This window comes from Coccinella septempunctata, chromosome 8, assembly GCF_907165205.1.
Source record: "Coccinella septempunctata chromosome 8, icCocSept1.1, whole genome shotgun sequence".
NCBI classification, from domain to species: domain Eukaryota; kingdom Metazoa; phylum Arthropoda; class Insecta; order Coleoptera; family Coccinellidae; genus Coccinella; species Coccinella septempunctata.
The window spans coordinates 28,484,556-28,502,452 of NC_058196.1; the positions used below are offsets into that span (position 1 = coordinate 28,484,556).

Consider the following 17,897-nt stretch of genomic DNA (forward strand, 5'->3'; position numbering starts at 1 on the left):
GAAGAAGCGAACTATCTCTTCAGAAAGGAGAGTGTGTTCCTCCTTCGATTCACTGCTTCATATTTGTGCCAATGTTTTATTTAGGTGTCATGTGACAACACAGTGAAGGTAGGATATATATATCTGACTCATAACCTAGGAGAGGCAATAGAATAATCGCGAAAATAAAGAAGCGAACTATCAATTTTCTCCAGATAATATTATTGAACGCAGCTAAAACACTCGAGGAAAACAATGCCCTTTCAATTAACCATAAATAGCCTCCTGTTTCTCGTTCAAAGTTTCCATATTTTTCCGCCACATCTGCCTTATCTCCCCCTTGATCTTCTCTCCAAGTGGCAGCGTATAATGGACTACTAATAAGAAAATATTCAAGTACTGATTATCAGTGACGTGCATATCAATCTAAACAAGATAATGACCCTTAATGGGACTGATATAACCAATTGGCTTTTCCTGTCCCAACGCTGCTCTTGCCGGTAAACGATTTCTATCGTCGAGTACAGATTTCTCCTGTATTTGGCTCATGACTTTGATACTGCAGCGATAGAGATTAAATTTGCAACTTATTCCTTCCTCGTGTCACTTGATTTTGGCTTTATTTTATTTGTCTCATAGAATAGACACTAAATCGGAAAATATCAATTTGTATGGTTTGTTTGTCACAAAGTAATCGATTTCACTCAATAGATAAAGGCAATATTGTTAAGGACAAAGAGTCTTGTTTTTGAAGCAGAAGAAATTATAATTAAATTTTGTTCCTTGTGTCAGATATTGAAAGGAAAAATTCGAATACAAAAATTGAAAGTGCTCTGATTGTTCTGAAAACCACCATTACGCCCTCTAGAGATTTAGGAATGGAGTTATGTGGTTCAAACATACAAAAATGTGAATCACTATCAGCAAGTAATGAAAACAGCGAAATTAGTATATTCGGTGTAACACCCGAGCAGCTGAATATTAACGATAGGTGTATAAATCCACCCTAACCGCTTACATGGTAAATCATACTCTCCATCCGTTCAAATGTAGATTTATTTCTCTTTAATAATCACCAGACAGAGGGCTAACATATTGGCCAAAGTCACGAAGCAGGGTTGGAGGTAATTATTGTCAAGTTATGATTTCGAGTGGGATATTCCAGGACCCTATCCTCTATTGAACTGTAAAATGACGACGCTGACCTACAGCAATATATTCTCGTGAACAAAACTGAGCCGAAACTCACGCAACTTTCGGTGGTGGTCTAGCGAAATTGGGTATACGATGGATCGATTTGACCGCGACAATCCTGATTGACTCTTCATGCCTTCGAAACGCGCTAGCAAATACGTTTTTGAGCGATTTGGAGGAGGATTGCTGGTCACTTTTGTGTGGGACCGACTTTTTTTGGATAATGAAAATATATTCTTCCCTGGTATCGAAAATCTTCATATTACTTCAGATTTCAACAGTTATCAATCAATCAATCAACCTTTATTTTCCATAAGACAATAATTACATTGTATCCGAAACGTTATGTGTTCTGAAATACCTTAATAAAAGGTGTTTCGAATATTTCTCAGGGTATGACTCAAAGCATTGTACCAAATCTCATAGTTGGGGAGCTAAATCGGGATTTACTCGTGCGTCGTTGAGACCTAGTGGATTATAGAGATTAGATGGTAGAAAGAAAAAGAGGTTCTATGATTTATGCACATTTTTTCGAATATCTCCTTTACAGTACCTCTAATCGTTTCTGTGTTCATTATGAAAGTTGTAGATAATAAAATTCTATACAACTTTTGTCTGAAGCAATTTTACATACTCCTAACCGTTTTTGAGTTAGAGGGCGATAAGGGCGAGGAGCTTAGCCACACATGCGAAAGGCCAATGTAGAAACCCAGTCTAATGTACATTCATTGCCATATATATTTAAAACGTTCAAAAGTAGAAAAAATTGTTTCAGACGGAATTTGTAGAAAATGTTATGCTCTACAACTTTTATAATGAATGCGGAAACAATTTGAAACTCAGGAGAGGAAAAAATGAAAAAAAACTGATTTTTGTGACCTGTATGGTCAATTTTCATTGGTTCGGCTTGCTGAAACTATCAGATTATATTTTTTCCGTTATTCTAGAATCATTAACTTCAAACTAAGAAAAGATCCACCGCGCTCGAGAATGTACACGTGACGTTGCTTTCTGCAAGTTTGGCGCCCCACCACACATTTTTGTCACGCTTAAATTGTCAGATGAAAAGAATATATACTTATCAACTGTAATTAACCACAAATATCTTAATCTGACACGCTCGAGTATGTACAATGATCGTTTTTTACTATTCTGACAGGTTATTCGAGACAATTCCCCTTATATACAGGTCTAATTTTTGGTAGAGGTACTCCACAGCGTCCAAGGTATCTCCCCTTATATAAATCTGACACTCTCGAGTAAATACCGAATTTTCCTCTTGGGCTCCCTAACTATCAATAACTATCAGGCTGATAGAATCAACAAATGTTGATCGAACTAATCAACCAGCATCACTCAAAGTATCGCCAGAAAGACCATCCAGTCTAGGAAGATGCTTTCTTGAAATTCCTTGTTCGCACTAGAAAAAAATAGTATCACCACCCAAACTAATCAGTTTTCAACTTTGGGAAATTCGAAGTGACACATAAAAATAATCTGGAAACCGTGATTTCTTGAACGTTCGCCGTTCGTCACAATATTTGGTCGCGAGGAGAGCTCCTAGAACCCGCGCAAGCCTAGTAACGCCGCCATATCCCGTTTCAACCACAGTCCCTTCAAGCCCGCCAAGCTGTGTACCGCCAACATCCGAGCGCGCTCACCTAAACATTGCGTTCAAATAAACCCCGCGGTATGTCCATCTGAATCTTTCGCGATACACACTCACGGACATCGCGTCGTACTACAGTGAGACCAGTGAAGAGCCCCACAATTATGTAAAATTTATGGACTGAGGAGGTAACAATTCGCGCGATACGTAAAATGGCTTTGATTTTCGCGTTTCGCGTCGCGTTGTGTGTCAGTGCTTCGGTATGTGCATACTCATGGCCTAGTGAAGAGACAACAACCAAATATCCCCAGTACAAAGACTATCATTCAGATCCCTTGGTGGTGGAAACAACAAGTGGCTTAGTTCGCGGCTGGTCTAAGACTGTTTTAGGGAGGGAAGTTCACGTTTTCACGGGTATACCCTTCGCGAAACCCCCTATAGAGCAGCTGAGGTTCCGTAAGCCTGTACCAATTGACCCTTGGCATGGCATACTCAACGCTACCAAACTGCCCAACTCTTGCTATCAAGAGCGATACGAATATTTCCCTGGGTTTGAAGGAGAAGAGATGTGGAATCCAAACACGAACATATCTGAAGACTGTCTCTACTTGAACATCTGGGTACCACAGAGACTGCGCATAAGACACCACGCAGACAAACCACCGCAAGAGCGTCCCAAGGTCCCTGTTCTTATCTGGATCTACGGTGGGGGTTATATGAGTGGTACTTCAACCCTTGAGATCTACGATGCCGATATCATAGCAGCAACAAGTGATGTTATCGTAGCTTCCATGCAGTACAGGGTGGGCGCTTTTGGTTTCCTCTACCTGAATAAATACTTCTCGTCTGGCAGCGAAGAGACACCTGGAAACATGGGGCTTTGGGACCAAGCAGAAGCTATACGCTGGATCAAGCAGAACGCCGTTGCTTTCGGCGGGGATCCAGACTTGATCACTTTGTTCGGGGAGTCGGCAGGGGGTGGCTCTGTGAGCATACACCTTCTCAGTCCTGTCACCAAGGGACTGGTGAGAAGAGGGATACTCCAGTCGGGAACCATGAACGCTCCCTGGAGTTACATGACCGGGGAGAGGGCTGAGCAGATAGGGCGCATCCTTGTGCAAGATTGCGGTTGTAACGTTTCGCTCCTGGAAACTCACCCCCATCAGGTTCTCGATTGCATGAGGGCGGTCGATGCCAAGACTATATCGTTGCAGCAGTGGAACTCTTATTCTGGCATACTCGGGTTTTCTTCCACGCCGACCATTGAGGGAGTGTTTCTGCCGAAGCACCCTATGGATATGTTGGCAGAGGGTGAAGGTTACGAGGATATGGAGATCCTGCTCGGAAGTAATCACGATGAAGGTGAGTGCCATGCTTCTGGAATATGAGAATAGGTTACAAGTGGAATACCTCAGGAGTACTATAATTTGATATTGTCGATCCAGCTTGAGCTGTTGTTTTGGTCGATATACCAGGTGTCCCAGTCGAAAAAGCCTGTAAAACTAGCCACACTGTTAATGATTCGTGATAATTCCAAGAACGTTTTGATGAAGGGATGACTTCAATTTCATTCCTTCTGGGTGACAGATGGCTTGAAAGGTTTTTGAGGAAATAAGAATAGGGTGAAATGATATGAATCCTGTTTTGTTGATCTGAGTATTCTCGAACTTACTTTTTTGAATTGAAGAATTATCTGATGTTCTTGAAATTGAAGTGGCAGTTCTTTGTCTCTTTGCAGGATTCATTAGACAGGGTGTACGACAGAAAAAGACCGTATACCTTAAATGCGGAACTATGGAAGGAAATATTTGGTGTTCTGGATAAATCAGGCCCCAATTATTTAATGATACAATATGTTCAATATTCAAAAATCTATAGTGTTATGGTTCTCCGATAGTCTGTTTCGAATTCATCCATATTTTTCAGTAAAAATGGTTCTGCATTTGAAATTATGTGAGTAGGTTAACGTTACTGCTATAGATTTGCAATTTGAGCGGATAAATTATAAGTTTATCTATGAAGGAGGTTAGTATTATTGATATTTTTTGAATTGTGCATCTTGATGCTACGAAACAAAACTCCAGACTCAACGGATATAGTTCAAATATAGATTGCAGCGACCTGGTGGTGACAATTCGAACTAGACAGTAGGTCAGCTAGTTGTCAGTTTTGAAGGGGATGCTGAGAAAGGATTCAAGAGTGTATAATTGATAAAACAGCGTTAATTTTCACCCGTTTCTAACTTCCTCGCGTTTATCCGATGATAATAGCTGGATATTGATTATTTGAGAACCACTTCTCTTATACCTTGTCTTCTACATTATCTGCAATGGCGGAAAGCAAAAAACTGAATCGAAGAAATGTTCCTACACTAACAAATTCGTCCAAGTGGAACTTGAAATTGGAGCAAGAAATATATTTGATAATGCCATTGGATTCAAAATAAGTAAAGTTGAATGTGATTACAGACAAATCGTTTATAGAGGTGAAAGACGATGAAATATGTGTGCATTTATGAGAAAATATAACGTGTAATTGATGAGCAAGAGGTTGAAATAGAAGATATTGAAATGTAATGTTTTATGATTTATTCTTCACACTACTTATGTCTAATTTTAGCAATTTTCTATTGTTTCTCATCTTTCTAGACTTACTCCACAAGAATGACGTATTACAAATGTAATGGACGATAAATATCTTGAATGGAATAGTTATTCTGTTTTTCTCAAATCCCTCTCTGGTTCGGAAGCATTTGGAAAATGAGATTAGCACATATTGCCCCAAAATCGATATTTCATTATCCTACCCTATGACCGGAAACAACAAAATCAAAACGTTCACTTTTTACAGGCCCATGTCGTGTCGTGTAAATCAAAGGAACTATGTTTTATGCCTGCAATTATTTAATACACGATCGCTATCCGAATATTAACACTGGCGGTCACGCAACTGGAGGAACATTATTTTATCGCATCATTGACAATCGAGTTAACAAATGAGGGACGGTTGTGAAAAACGACAGTGGTTGTTTTTCCAATTAGTGGTGTGCCAACAAGATTAATTCAATTATAGACACGTTTAATATACTTGAGAACTTTCATGCGGTAGAAATATCAATGTTTATTTATTTTAGCAGTGGTATGACAACAAGCACTCTCTCTAAAATTTCTGTTTCTATTCGTAACATCTGAAATTATTCATCCATTATTCTGTCAATTTGTTTTTGAGAATCTGGAAAGCGATATTTAGTATTCCACCGACCATATACAGGATGGTCCAGATCGTAACCAAGAAATTTTAACCACGTATTCTACATCAAAAATAAGCCCTAGTTTGTCATATAAACATATGTCGAGAAATGTTTCCTCTCAGAGATATGGGGTGTTAGAATTATAGAAAAAAAATGTCTTTTATTGATAACTTTCACACTGCTCGACATATTTTTATGAAATTTGAGACATATGTTTTGAGCGTCAAGGAGCACTTTTTGCATTATACAATTTCTTTTTTATTCTACCAGTGGCGTCCGTACTGCAGCGAGATTGAATATTTTCAAATAAAAAAATGATACGCCACTGGTTTTTCCGACAATAAAAATCACTATTTAAATCCTTATTTAATTTGGAGCAAATTCGGTCTCTTGACTTTTTGCTGTACGAGGCACCGTTTCCGGTTAAAAAAATAAAACACATTCTCATGCATGAAGAAATCGCCAAAATTTGATATGGTAGGTACAATACGTCATTTATTTTTTTAAACGGAAACGGTGCCTCGTACAGCAAAAAGTCAAGAGACCGAATTTGCTCCAAATTAAATAAGGATTTAAATAGTGATTTTGTTTGTCGGAAAAACCAGTGGCGTATCATTTTTTTATTTGAAAATATTCAGTCTCGCTGCAGTACGGACGCCACTGGTAGAATAAAAAAGAAATTGTATAATGCAAAAGTGCTCCTTGACGTTCAAAACATATGTCTCAAATTTCATAAAAATATGTCGAGCAGTGTGAAAGTTATCAATAAAAGACATTTTTTTTCTATAATTTTAACACCCCGTATCTCGGAGAGGAAACATTTCTCGACATATGTTTATATGACAAACTAGGGCTTATTTGTGATGTAGAATACGTGGTTAAAATTTCTTGGTTACGATCTGGACCATCCTGTATATGAGAAATTGTCTTGCTTTCTAGAAAGCCCTTGAAATTGTCTAAGCATAGGCAGAATTGAGAGGGGTGGGATTCCTATGTACCCTCAATAAAATTTCACGTATCCGCTTGAACAAAACTATACTCCACTCTTCCTTGAACCTTGTAGTGACTTGAAATATGGTATCATTTCATTATGGCTCCTTGAGGTAGAAGATATAACCCCCGATTCCATACTGGTTACAATGAGCCACCACCAAACATCCCCGGAGTTGTTAATTCGTTGTTGTAAATCGACCCCAGATTGAAAGATTCAATCTCGCAGTGGAAGAAGGAGAAAGAGAACAATTTGTAATCCAGTGCCGCGTTGTTGAGAACAAGGTAAGCATCAGACACTTTCGGTAATTACATCTGCAAGTGTTCCGAAGTCTGTAGTTAATTGGCGAAGTGGTTCGGGGGTGGTTTTCTTATGGTCCTTCGACAATCAACCGGCGGGACTGTTTTCCCACTGTTCGTTTCCACTCAAGTGGATTTTGCACACGCCTTTCTGCTAGCGGTGGGGAAAAGTACACCAATTGATCGAGAAACACAGATTTCCTGGATAAATCTCCGTTGTACACTGCTCAAAAATTAAAGTGAATATTTGAGATCGAGAGAAAACTTACTTTTGTCGCTTGAAAAGGCGTATGTTTGCGTATTAGACATACACAAAGTATGGTCCTCAAGACAATCAGAAAAAAATAGAAAAAACTCATTTAATGAGTTCACAAAGCATATCCGTTGATTTTGAGCAGCAGGAAAGAATATCTGGACGCTCATATGAGTCAACTCGCTTATGTTTTTCACCCAAGAATGTTGACTCCTGATGATACGCAACATTCGTCGAATTCTTGTACCAATCAACTGTTGTAGTATATCTACGTAAGGGAAAGTTCAACTGATCAAGAACCATTGCAAGAGAATCTTCCTAAAACCCCCTAAAAAGGCAACAAAAAACACATGATTAGGGTATTCGTATACGTGAATCCAACCAGGCCATCACATCTCAAGATGATGGAGTTTCTTCTCTATAAGGTGTTCAGGTTACCCTTTTGCCTGAAGTCATTTCTGTTATGGGTCGGTGAAAAGGGAATACGACTACAAGAAAATTGATATTTCCCCGTAATGGAAAACTTTGAATACAAAATGCTTTATCAGTTTTCCAATATCACCAACAATCTCTATCTGTCCCGGTTTTCGAATAACTGGAGAAAGAAATTTCAATAAGCCAAGTAGTATGGGATTCTGCTCATTCTATGAATAACACGAAAAATTGGATTTGATGTAGGCATAACAGCTTCACCAGGATCATCAATAGACTGCTCTATTACTGTGATCTAGTGTTCAAAAACTTGTATTCGATCGTCAACTATTTATACAGAGAGGGTAAGCAGTAAGGCACAACATACATTAAAGGGATTGAAAAGAGAACCTTGATCTTAATTGAGAGCTATTCTTTGGAGATAGTGCTGATGAAATTGCAGAATTTTCGTGGAAAATTATTTTCCTATTCCAGGTGCGTTTTACTTTTTTCACCGTGGAAAAAATGGATTGTGTTTTTATAACTTCCCTCAGAATTCCAGCAAAAAGGTTTGAATATCTCAGTACTCCATTATTTTTGGTTGGAAGCTTCAATCCTGCATTGATGGAATTGTTAATTTTTCATTGAAATTTGATTGTTGGCGAGCAGAATTGTTTCGTTACAGAACTTTGTTTGTTCTGTTTTCATGCATTTCCATTCGTAACTGAGTAGAAAGTAGATTGATAACAAGATATAGGGTTGTTCCTAAACCATTTCTGAACCTTTAGAAGCAATGCACATTTCACCAATTATTCCATAGTTTCAAATTAAAAAAAATTAATGTTGGCGAAAATTATGCCATCTTGAACTTCAATCAAACCAGGTCAGCAGTTTGCTCGGAAGTCCAACTCTTGTTAACTAGACGTTGATGTTAGATCAACTGAAATAATAACTTTTGAAGTTCCTAGTGCTTCCTTCCGATGATCGAGAAGCATATTCACAAATAAGGCATAATCATTGCATGAACTCCCTCATGCTTCGGTTGGAAACGCCTCAGGGTCTGCAGGATAATGGCTTGAAAACGAGTCCTCTTTCAAGCTACTCATTCTGCGAGCTACAAAATGGAATCCATTGAAACTGAAATGTTCACAAAGCCGATCAATAGAGCTCAACTTGTTGATAAATGATATTACAAACCTTATAATGTACGCTTGTTACATGATACTATTGAATTTCAAGCAGATCCATTTATCATTAGTGAATTTTCCCATTATCGGTATGGTTATAACCGTTTCTTTCACAGAAAGAAATCTAGGTTGTTCAGGTATTGATTAAGGTATTATATCGACTCTCGTGTCTGTAGTAAGGCCACATATTCAGTTTTTTATTGTACTTGTAGATTCAGGTGGATAAAATATACCTACTCAGCAAGACAGAATGGCCAGTGATTGGTATTCAATCTACATTATTCATAGTGACCTACCATGACATTCAGTGGAGGATTCATCGGTCAATATTACCCTATTTTTTCCTTTCAAACGCAGAATTTATATCAAGTGGATGGATGTTAATCATGAGATGGTTAAATAGCAATTACTCTCCTATTAAAAATCTTTAGCTCATTCGAAAGTAAATGAATTAGCTGAATTTGATTATTTTCAAAACAAAGTTAAAATTCAGTTCACAAAACGAGTCTATTGCAAAGATACCAAGCCATTTCATTTGTTGATGACGAAGGCTACATCAACTAAATGAGGAGTGTATGAGACACTACATCCGTGAAATGAAAATTCCATGAAATTATCTCCAAATCACAATTTCTGGAATGAAATAATGGAGGCAATTCGATAGTGTTGACAAGAAATGGTTCTTGTCCATGCGAAAACAAAAGTGCTCGAGTTTTTCTCAAGTCTCATTCTATTATATGGTTATTGCGTTTGGTTCATTTACGACCAAAGAAGTTAACGAATGCATTTGCATTTATATTACCACAGTGGCCATCACACTTCTTGGATTGCGAATACGTTGTTCCGTATTCAGAAATTAATATACGAAGAATTTTTTGAGGAAGAGATAATGAAGACAATGGAGGGTGGTGAACAACCTATAAGGGGTTATGAGCTTTTCGTTCATTGTTCACTGGGAAATTGAATAATTAAATGGTGGAAATATGACCTGAATACGAGGATATTGTGGAAATGAATAGAGAGAACTGTTTGCTTCTATTTAAGTAGTACTGGGTTTCATCAAGCTTGATCGTGGAATCAACGCTTGATTGACGAATAGACGTCAATTTGTTTTCAATCGATAATTCAGTCATTATCATTCAGAATATCATTCTCGCTTCAAATTATGATATTCATACGTCCATTCAATTATTCTTAACTGCTACTTCTTCAATATACCTATTCAGAATTTATATATAAATATATTATTAATGGAGTGACGGTCAAATCGTTAATCAGACAATCAGAATTTTATGGAACCCTGTGTTAGTGTTCTGCATATCAGTGACACACCTTCGATATAACTCAAAACGATAAATGCAAAAGCAATGTTTCAGATATGAGTTTTTTTTTATACTTATCTAGAGAAATATAAAACAAATTACATTTTACTGTAGGGTGTTAAAAAATACTGGCAAAAAACTATACTTGGATAAATTGTATGTGATGTTCACCACCTTCTATTGAAGAATAAACGATGCTTAAAGAAAAAAATTTGGGCATAAAGAAGTTCAACAAAATTAAGCCACAAACAATGTCATCGTAAAAGATGCAAAAAGCAACAACACCAAAAAATGCTGATCTCAGGTTGAAATCGAGTTAAATTTTAAGATGTACAAGTACTTATTTCAACGTTTATTCAAGGTTTTTTCCATCTGGTTGAATAAACGTTGAGAGGACACGCCAAAAACACGTTTCATATTGGTTTATGAAGCAACGGGCTGTGGAATAGTTTTGTATTCATCATGTTTCTTACTCCTCATTGAATGCAGGTACATTGAGGAACAGGAGAGTTTGTTGTTGGTGGTTGAAATAACGGGTTGTCGAATAGTTTAGTATTCATGATAAGGACACATTCCTAATTGCTACAGTAAAGAGTTGAATTGATTTGAGGTAGAATCAACATTTGGTTGAATTTAGGTTAGGTTAGGTTAAGAATTACACGTTATAAAATTCAACGAGTAACCTCTAATGGAAATCAGAGAACTATCCTTTTCCAACCCGATGAAAGCATTCGAATTCATTAAAAAAGCGACATCCAGAACTTACTCGAACACCCAATCGATAAATTTTGTTTTTCCAGTTCACCAAACCGAGTTCAACTCCTCTTTCCAACACCCATATCTCCTTAATGACGAGAATGAAAATCTACAGGTTCCTCGCTTAGTAAAGAGGGATAAAAACAAACGGAATTTCCACCGAATAGAAGACGGAGAATCTACATTTAACTAACGCCTTGGAGTTTCACGTTTTATCACGTTCTTCCGACAACGGTTTCGGGACCTCCGTTTTTAACCGGGTCCCAGTTGGTCCTGGGGGAACTTGAATAATAGTAATTTATTATGTGTGTCTTGTTCCTTAAGTGCGATAAGAATTTGTTCCCGCTTTTAATGAGTTTGCAGTTGGAGTATTTAGTTCCAATTAGGGCTGGCTTCGATGCTCCGCAGAGAGGAATATGGAGATCTGCTTGGAAGCCAATAAACGGACTACAAATTCCCAACAGCTGCTTCGTAATGGGGGTTGTTTTTCACTTTTCAAACACGAGGCAATAATCCCAATAAATCGAAACGAAGGCATGAACTACTGCAAAATCATTTTTGCCTCTGCACAACAAGTGCAGTGTTAAAAGATTAAACAATGTAAGATGCCAACAGCATCAGTGAATATAGATGGACTGCACATAGCATCATTGTCATTGTAGCAAGGCTTTTAGAGCTACATTGAACATTGAAGAGTCTATAGTGAACAACATGGAATGTTCAAAGCATTGTTGGAGTGTTGAAGGATTAAACAATGTAAGACGCCAACAGCATCAGTCAATATTGATGGACTGCACATAGCATCATTGTCATTGTAGCAAGGCTTTAAGAGCTACATTGAAGAGTATGTAGTGAACAACATGGAATGTTCAAAGCATTGTTGGAGTGTTGAAGGATTAAACAATGTAAGAGCCAACAGCATCAGTCAATATAGATGGAGTGCACATAGCATCATCGTCATTGTCTTTGTATATAGTATAGATGTTCATATGGCCAGTAGTATTGAAACAAACAGAACTGTACTCGCAATATCCACTCAACAAGCATCAATCGAATAGAGTCCAATCATCTTTTCAGTTTGTCTCTTTCGTTTCATTGAGAATCAACCTTGAACTCCCTGGAATGTGTAACAACGCAATTAAGCCTCCTTTTGCCTCGAGAAGAAGAAGAACTGTTTATCAAGTCTCGACTAGAACCAACGTGATAATGAAGAAAAACACAACGAACAATTTACCCTGTAATTACGCAGTTAAAACAATACCAACCTTTTTTCCCCCTAGGACCGAGGAATCCCAACATGCGAGCTCTTTTTTCAGGCATCAGCGCAACTTGGCAATTATCCAGTAATTCCTGGGATGCGTTCCTGTACCAAACTCGATCTTAAACAACGGAAATGACGTGTATTTCTCAGACTTAACTCAAAAGAGGTTAGCGTGACAATTAGATAGACATTTCCTTCAATTCCCACGGCTATACGATGGGGAAATATACAGCACCAGTTTGAGGTGTTCTGGGACCACAAACGTTGGATGATAGATGTATGTAGGTCTTCTAAAAATGAGAATTTGAAAGTTGTTTCTCAAATTCTCGAGTGAGAAATGATGGGCGTTATTTGGCCTGTGGTTTCAAACTTATAAGCATGTCTGGAAGGACAGACTGGTCTCCTTCAGCAACCGAAAGTGATTCTTCAAGGATATTCATTCCATTGATCTGTCTGATACTGTAGCGGTATTTGCTGACAGCTTTGCAGACGTTTTCACATAATCACATGTCATTGTTTTCCCAAGTTGTCTATTACATATATCAGCAAGATTGCCACTGAAAATTGTTTTCATACAGTGCACCATCTTTCTCTGGTGGCAAGGCTTCACAATTGACGGCATAATCCAAAATAATGACGTCGAGCATGATCCAAAATAATGACGTCAAGCATAATCCAAAATGATGTAGTCAAGCATAATCCAAAATGATGTAGTCAAGCATAATCCAAAAAAATGCCGTCAAGCATAATCCAAATTAATGTCGTCAAGCATAATCCAAAATAGTGACGTCGGGCATAATCCAAAATAATGAGGTCAAGCATAATCCAAAATGATGCCGTCAAGCATAATCCAAAATAATGACGTCAAATATGCCTGAATTTCCTCAAGTATATTTCGAAAGGCTTATTCATGGGGATTGGCGAATGCAATCGATCCGGAACGTTGATAAATCTAAAAGTAGGATAGCTGGTATTATTCCCCATTGTAGAAAATGAACTGTTACATCCAATTTGCCCCAGGTTCAATCCGAGCTGCGCCGAAAGCACTGTAAATAAGACCATAGACGTTTATGGGCCATATATTCATTTGGCATGCTTTCATTTCTCGACTTAATGCGTTTAATTCTTTTTCATTTGGCCAACCGCCGGAGGTTTTAAATTTGTTCACGGTGTTACCGATAAGTGATGTTACATTAGATGGTTTATCAACAAGTTCTCCCTTGGCGAACGCGAAGGATTTGTGAATTTTCCCAGGGTGTTTCGTGTGACCTAGATGAATTGACGTGGAGCGCATAGGTTAAGGTTCATGAATTTCCCGTTATTTGTGCCAACACTATAGGCAAGTAACGTCAATGGGATAGCGCAATGACACAATTCATTATTTGACAGTGATGCGATTTTGGATAAATGTTGGTGAGGGGTGCAAACAGGAAGACTGTTTATGTTAAATTCTTTTATTCATAAGCCTACGTTTCGGCTAATCAATGCAAGTTTTCGTCAGGGTTCTATAATGTACAGTAGATATATTATATTCCATTCATATTTATTTTAGCAGTCGGTTGGCCATGAAATGATTTTCTCAAGTTTTTGTTACCAGAACGGAGTAAGGTTGGCACTCATGAAATGTCGTTAATGTCATAACGCCGTTGCCACAACTAATATCAATGTTTATTACGAAAATGCCGAAAGTGATTGAAAAAAGAGACAGGGTTTCAGGAAGTGCTATTTAGAATTCAGGTCCGCTCATTCAAATAGTTATACCCTGATATTCTAAAATCCACAATGCGTCAGACGGTAGCGAGCATATTCAATGTAAGAGAATTTATATAGTTTGAATCTAAACGACTTATATTTCAGCTGAATATTTCCACAATCAGAAAGATTGTGAATGAAAAGGATGACAAAGAAGTTCCTTCTATTGGGAGACCCAAAAAAGTGGTGGCATTTGAGAATTTTATGTTTGAGTGAATTAATGCGAAAAGTTTACTACAGGATTTTCGATGAATGTCATCGTAGAATAAGTTCCCGAAAATTGATTTTTCTATTTTTCATTTGTCTTGTCCTATACATTGTAAATGTCTTAAGGTACCAATAAATACCTTATTATTATTATTATTTTATCAATGTATCAAGACGAACAGCCACAAATACGCGCCAGTTGTCCTGTTAATTGTTTATTAATGTGAAATTTTTGTTCAAAGGTGAAGTTCATCTTAACTTAAATCTTCCTTTAATTCCTTTTACTTATATTGATGCAAGATGATTTTTGTAGAAGAATTCAACATTCTTTTGATTATCTGTTAATTCCTTCGGGAGTTACCCATTCCCAACCACTGCATCATATGCATTTCATCTTCGGGTTGATATTTTTGAAATCTACAACTGATGTAACGTATTCAAACTTTAGCCGAAGAAGATAACGAACATTAACTCTCCTCAAGCTAGTGCATATCATGATATTATACTGATCTCTTGTATTTTCCATGCAAATAACTGGATTTGGTATGCCCTCAATCAGTTTGTATAAACTTCAATTGTGTTCGTCACTTTTTTTCCGAAGAGATTCGACATTGTGATAAAATACGTAATAACAGAAACTTTTACCTAGACCGGGCAACATAGCGCTGATTTACAACCAAAAAATGTTTTGACAAGCGTCATATCCCCACATTTTCCAACTATAGAGAGTAAAATGTGTCAAATTTCCATGGCCAACCGAATGGTAAAATAAAAGTGAATGGAGTATAGAAAACTTCTTCAAATGATAAGAAACCCCATCCCTCCTACGCAAAATCGAATAGAGTTCCGGGATATGAACTTGCAGCAGACCGAAATATCGACCAGGCCCATAGGTCAGGAAATTGCTTAATAAAAATTTCAGGATCCCATCAGCGAATATACCTACACCTGCCATTGAGTTTCGTTTTATTCAATCCGACTGCGGTCGATACATCCTGAGAACACATTGAAAACTGCACGAACCCCGAAACTGCGACACGATCGTATATAGACCCCCCCAAAACGCGACTCTATAATTTCATTCGACGGGTCGAATATAGAAGATTTTCGCGTTTTTCTGCGGGATAATACGGTCGAAAATGAAAGCATTTTTTATTCATCGGGAACGAGGTCGGAATACGAGCATCTGTGTGTATTTTAGGGTATTATTTATTAACACTGCAAAATCCTGGCAATACGGAATGATTTTGGGGAGGTTAGCGAAATGCGAGGGGTTTATACAATTTCCCTGGTAAATTGTATGTAACCGAAATGAATCCACTCGTTTGTTCAGTTTCCCTCGAAAAATAAGGAGTAACTACCCATAATTGCACATCTTTTTTTGTTTGATTAAAACTTCTATCTGCCTTTCAATTATTTTTATTTTTTTTTATTTCAGGGCAAGTTATACAGTGGAGTTTCTTCGGTTTATTCGTTTCGTGTGTTTTCAGAATTTACACTGCTCAAGAATTAAAGTGAATATTCGAGAAAAAACTGACTTTTTGCACTTGAATTGTGCATTTGAGGAGGCGTTTGTTTTGATGGAAGCACAGATTATACGAGGATGAATTGATATTTATTTAGCCTAGACCTTAGAACATAGATACATGGAATGGCCATTCAGTGCTACGAATGAAATGTTTGTAGTCCACACATTCGATGTTTCTAGAGCGACACTAAGGCAGTGGCGTTTTATTGGAAAATTCACATGCGTCCTGTCTATTCGTATTGAAAATTGATGCGCCAATGATGTCCGAATCAACTGTCTCAATTGTGATTGGCCGACACTAAGCAACTATCTCACTCCAGTTTTTGGAATGTTTATTTTCCATTCCATGTATCTATGTTCTAAGGCCTAGACCAGTTCCACGTATAACAAAAATATTGCGTTACCATAGCAACGAACAATAACTCATTAGAAGTGTCAGTGTGAAGTTTGAGGTCAAGAAAGTAAACCAGAGTTACGCAATAAATTGAAAGAAAGAAGTTATCCACCGAAATTGTGAAAATCGAAAAATTGGAGTATCGAGCTATCATCAAGTACCTGTATTTAAAAGTGTTAAGAGGTAAGCAGATTTATGAAGTTATGCTTAATACCCTTGGTGATCGATGTCCTTCGTATACGACCGTGAAAAATTGAACTGCAAGCTTCAAAAGAAGTTAATTTTCCATTGAAGATGACGACCGATCGTGAAGGCTTTTCTGTGTCAATCCCCGAACATATCGATGCAGTTCATGACATGATTTTATCAGAAGATCGAATTGGGCTAAAACGGATATCTGAAGCACTGAATATTTCATACGTTCGATCTGTGCTCGATTTGAAAACTATGTAGACTTCTTAAACCGAATTGTTACTATACATGAGACTTTGCTACATTTCTACGATCCAGAAACAAAGCAACAATCGATGGAATGGCAATACTTTGGTTCTCCAAGACCTAAGAAGTTTCGTGTCCAAAAATCTGCTGGAAAAGTTCTTGCTTCAGTTTAATGGGATTGCCTTGGAGTAATCATGATTGATTTTTTGGATAAGAGTAGAACAATAACCGGAGATTACTATTCGGCATTACTGACCACTCTACGGGAAAAAATTAAAGAGAAAAGACGAGGAAAGCTATCCAGAGGTGTTTTGTTTTTGCAGGACAACGCTCCTGCACACAAATCTCATGTTGCCATGCAAAAAATTTAGGTTTTGAATTACTAGTAGAGTCATTCGGGGTAACTGAGCGCAGTGGGTAAGTGTGCGGAGTGCGTATATCTCGACTATGCAATGTATGAAAGTGGGGTTCATTTAGGTGAAGCAAGGGAGCAGAATCCCCAAATTAGTTTTTCATAGGAGTACGCCGTGCGACGTTTCGTTAACTTTTTATTTGCAATCAATCAAATTCACTAGTTTTCTTGTTAATTTTCACCATCTCTGCAAATTCTGCCAGGTCCAACTTCCGAGTCCGACAGTGTTAAAAAATATTTTATTCGATCATGGGCATATTAATCTAAATATATAATAAAAAATTTTAGGTTCTCTTAGCTGCTCAACTCTATAAGAACGTCAATTCAAATTTTGGCTTACTGGGGAAAGTGTGCGCGGGTAAGTGTGCGCATAGATTCATTATTAGGGCATTAGTTCAGTGAGGAATAAATTATGACATTGTTGATTATCTTGGTTAAGACTCTATCAATATTGCCCTATTTGTTCAGAAAAATATGAAGAGCCACCAACAGGGGAATGTATCAAGTGTTTAGTTCACCAGGAATTGTGCCACGAACGATAATGCAGTGCTTATAAAGAGGCGCTTCTGTATTGACATTAAACAGCATTTCTCTAATATTGTAACATTTTGATGACATTATTTTGTAATTTCTTTTGATCTTATGAATATGTTT

The 17,897-nt window shown here is 37.6% G+C and overlaps 1 protein-coding gene across 1 annotated transcript in view; it reads left to right on the forward strand.

Annotated features, from left to right (window-relative positions):
• Positions 1–2,737: 2,737 nt before the first annotated feature.
• The window catches only part of LOC123318653 (acetylcholinesterase), a 78,744-nt gene continuing 63,584 nt past the window's right edge, over positions 2,738–17,897 (forward strand). Inside the window, exon 1 of the mRNA XM_044905333.1 lies at positions 2,738–4,144. Within this exon, the coding sequence (XP_044761268.1) occupies positions 2,995–4,144 (1,150 nt within the window). The 5' untranslated portion in view covers positions 2,738–2,994. The remainder of the gene's footprint in view (positions 4,145–17,897) is intronic.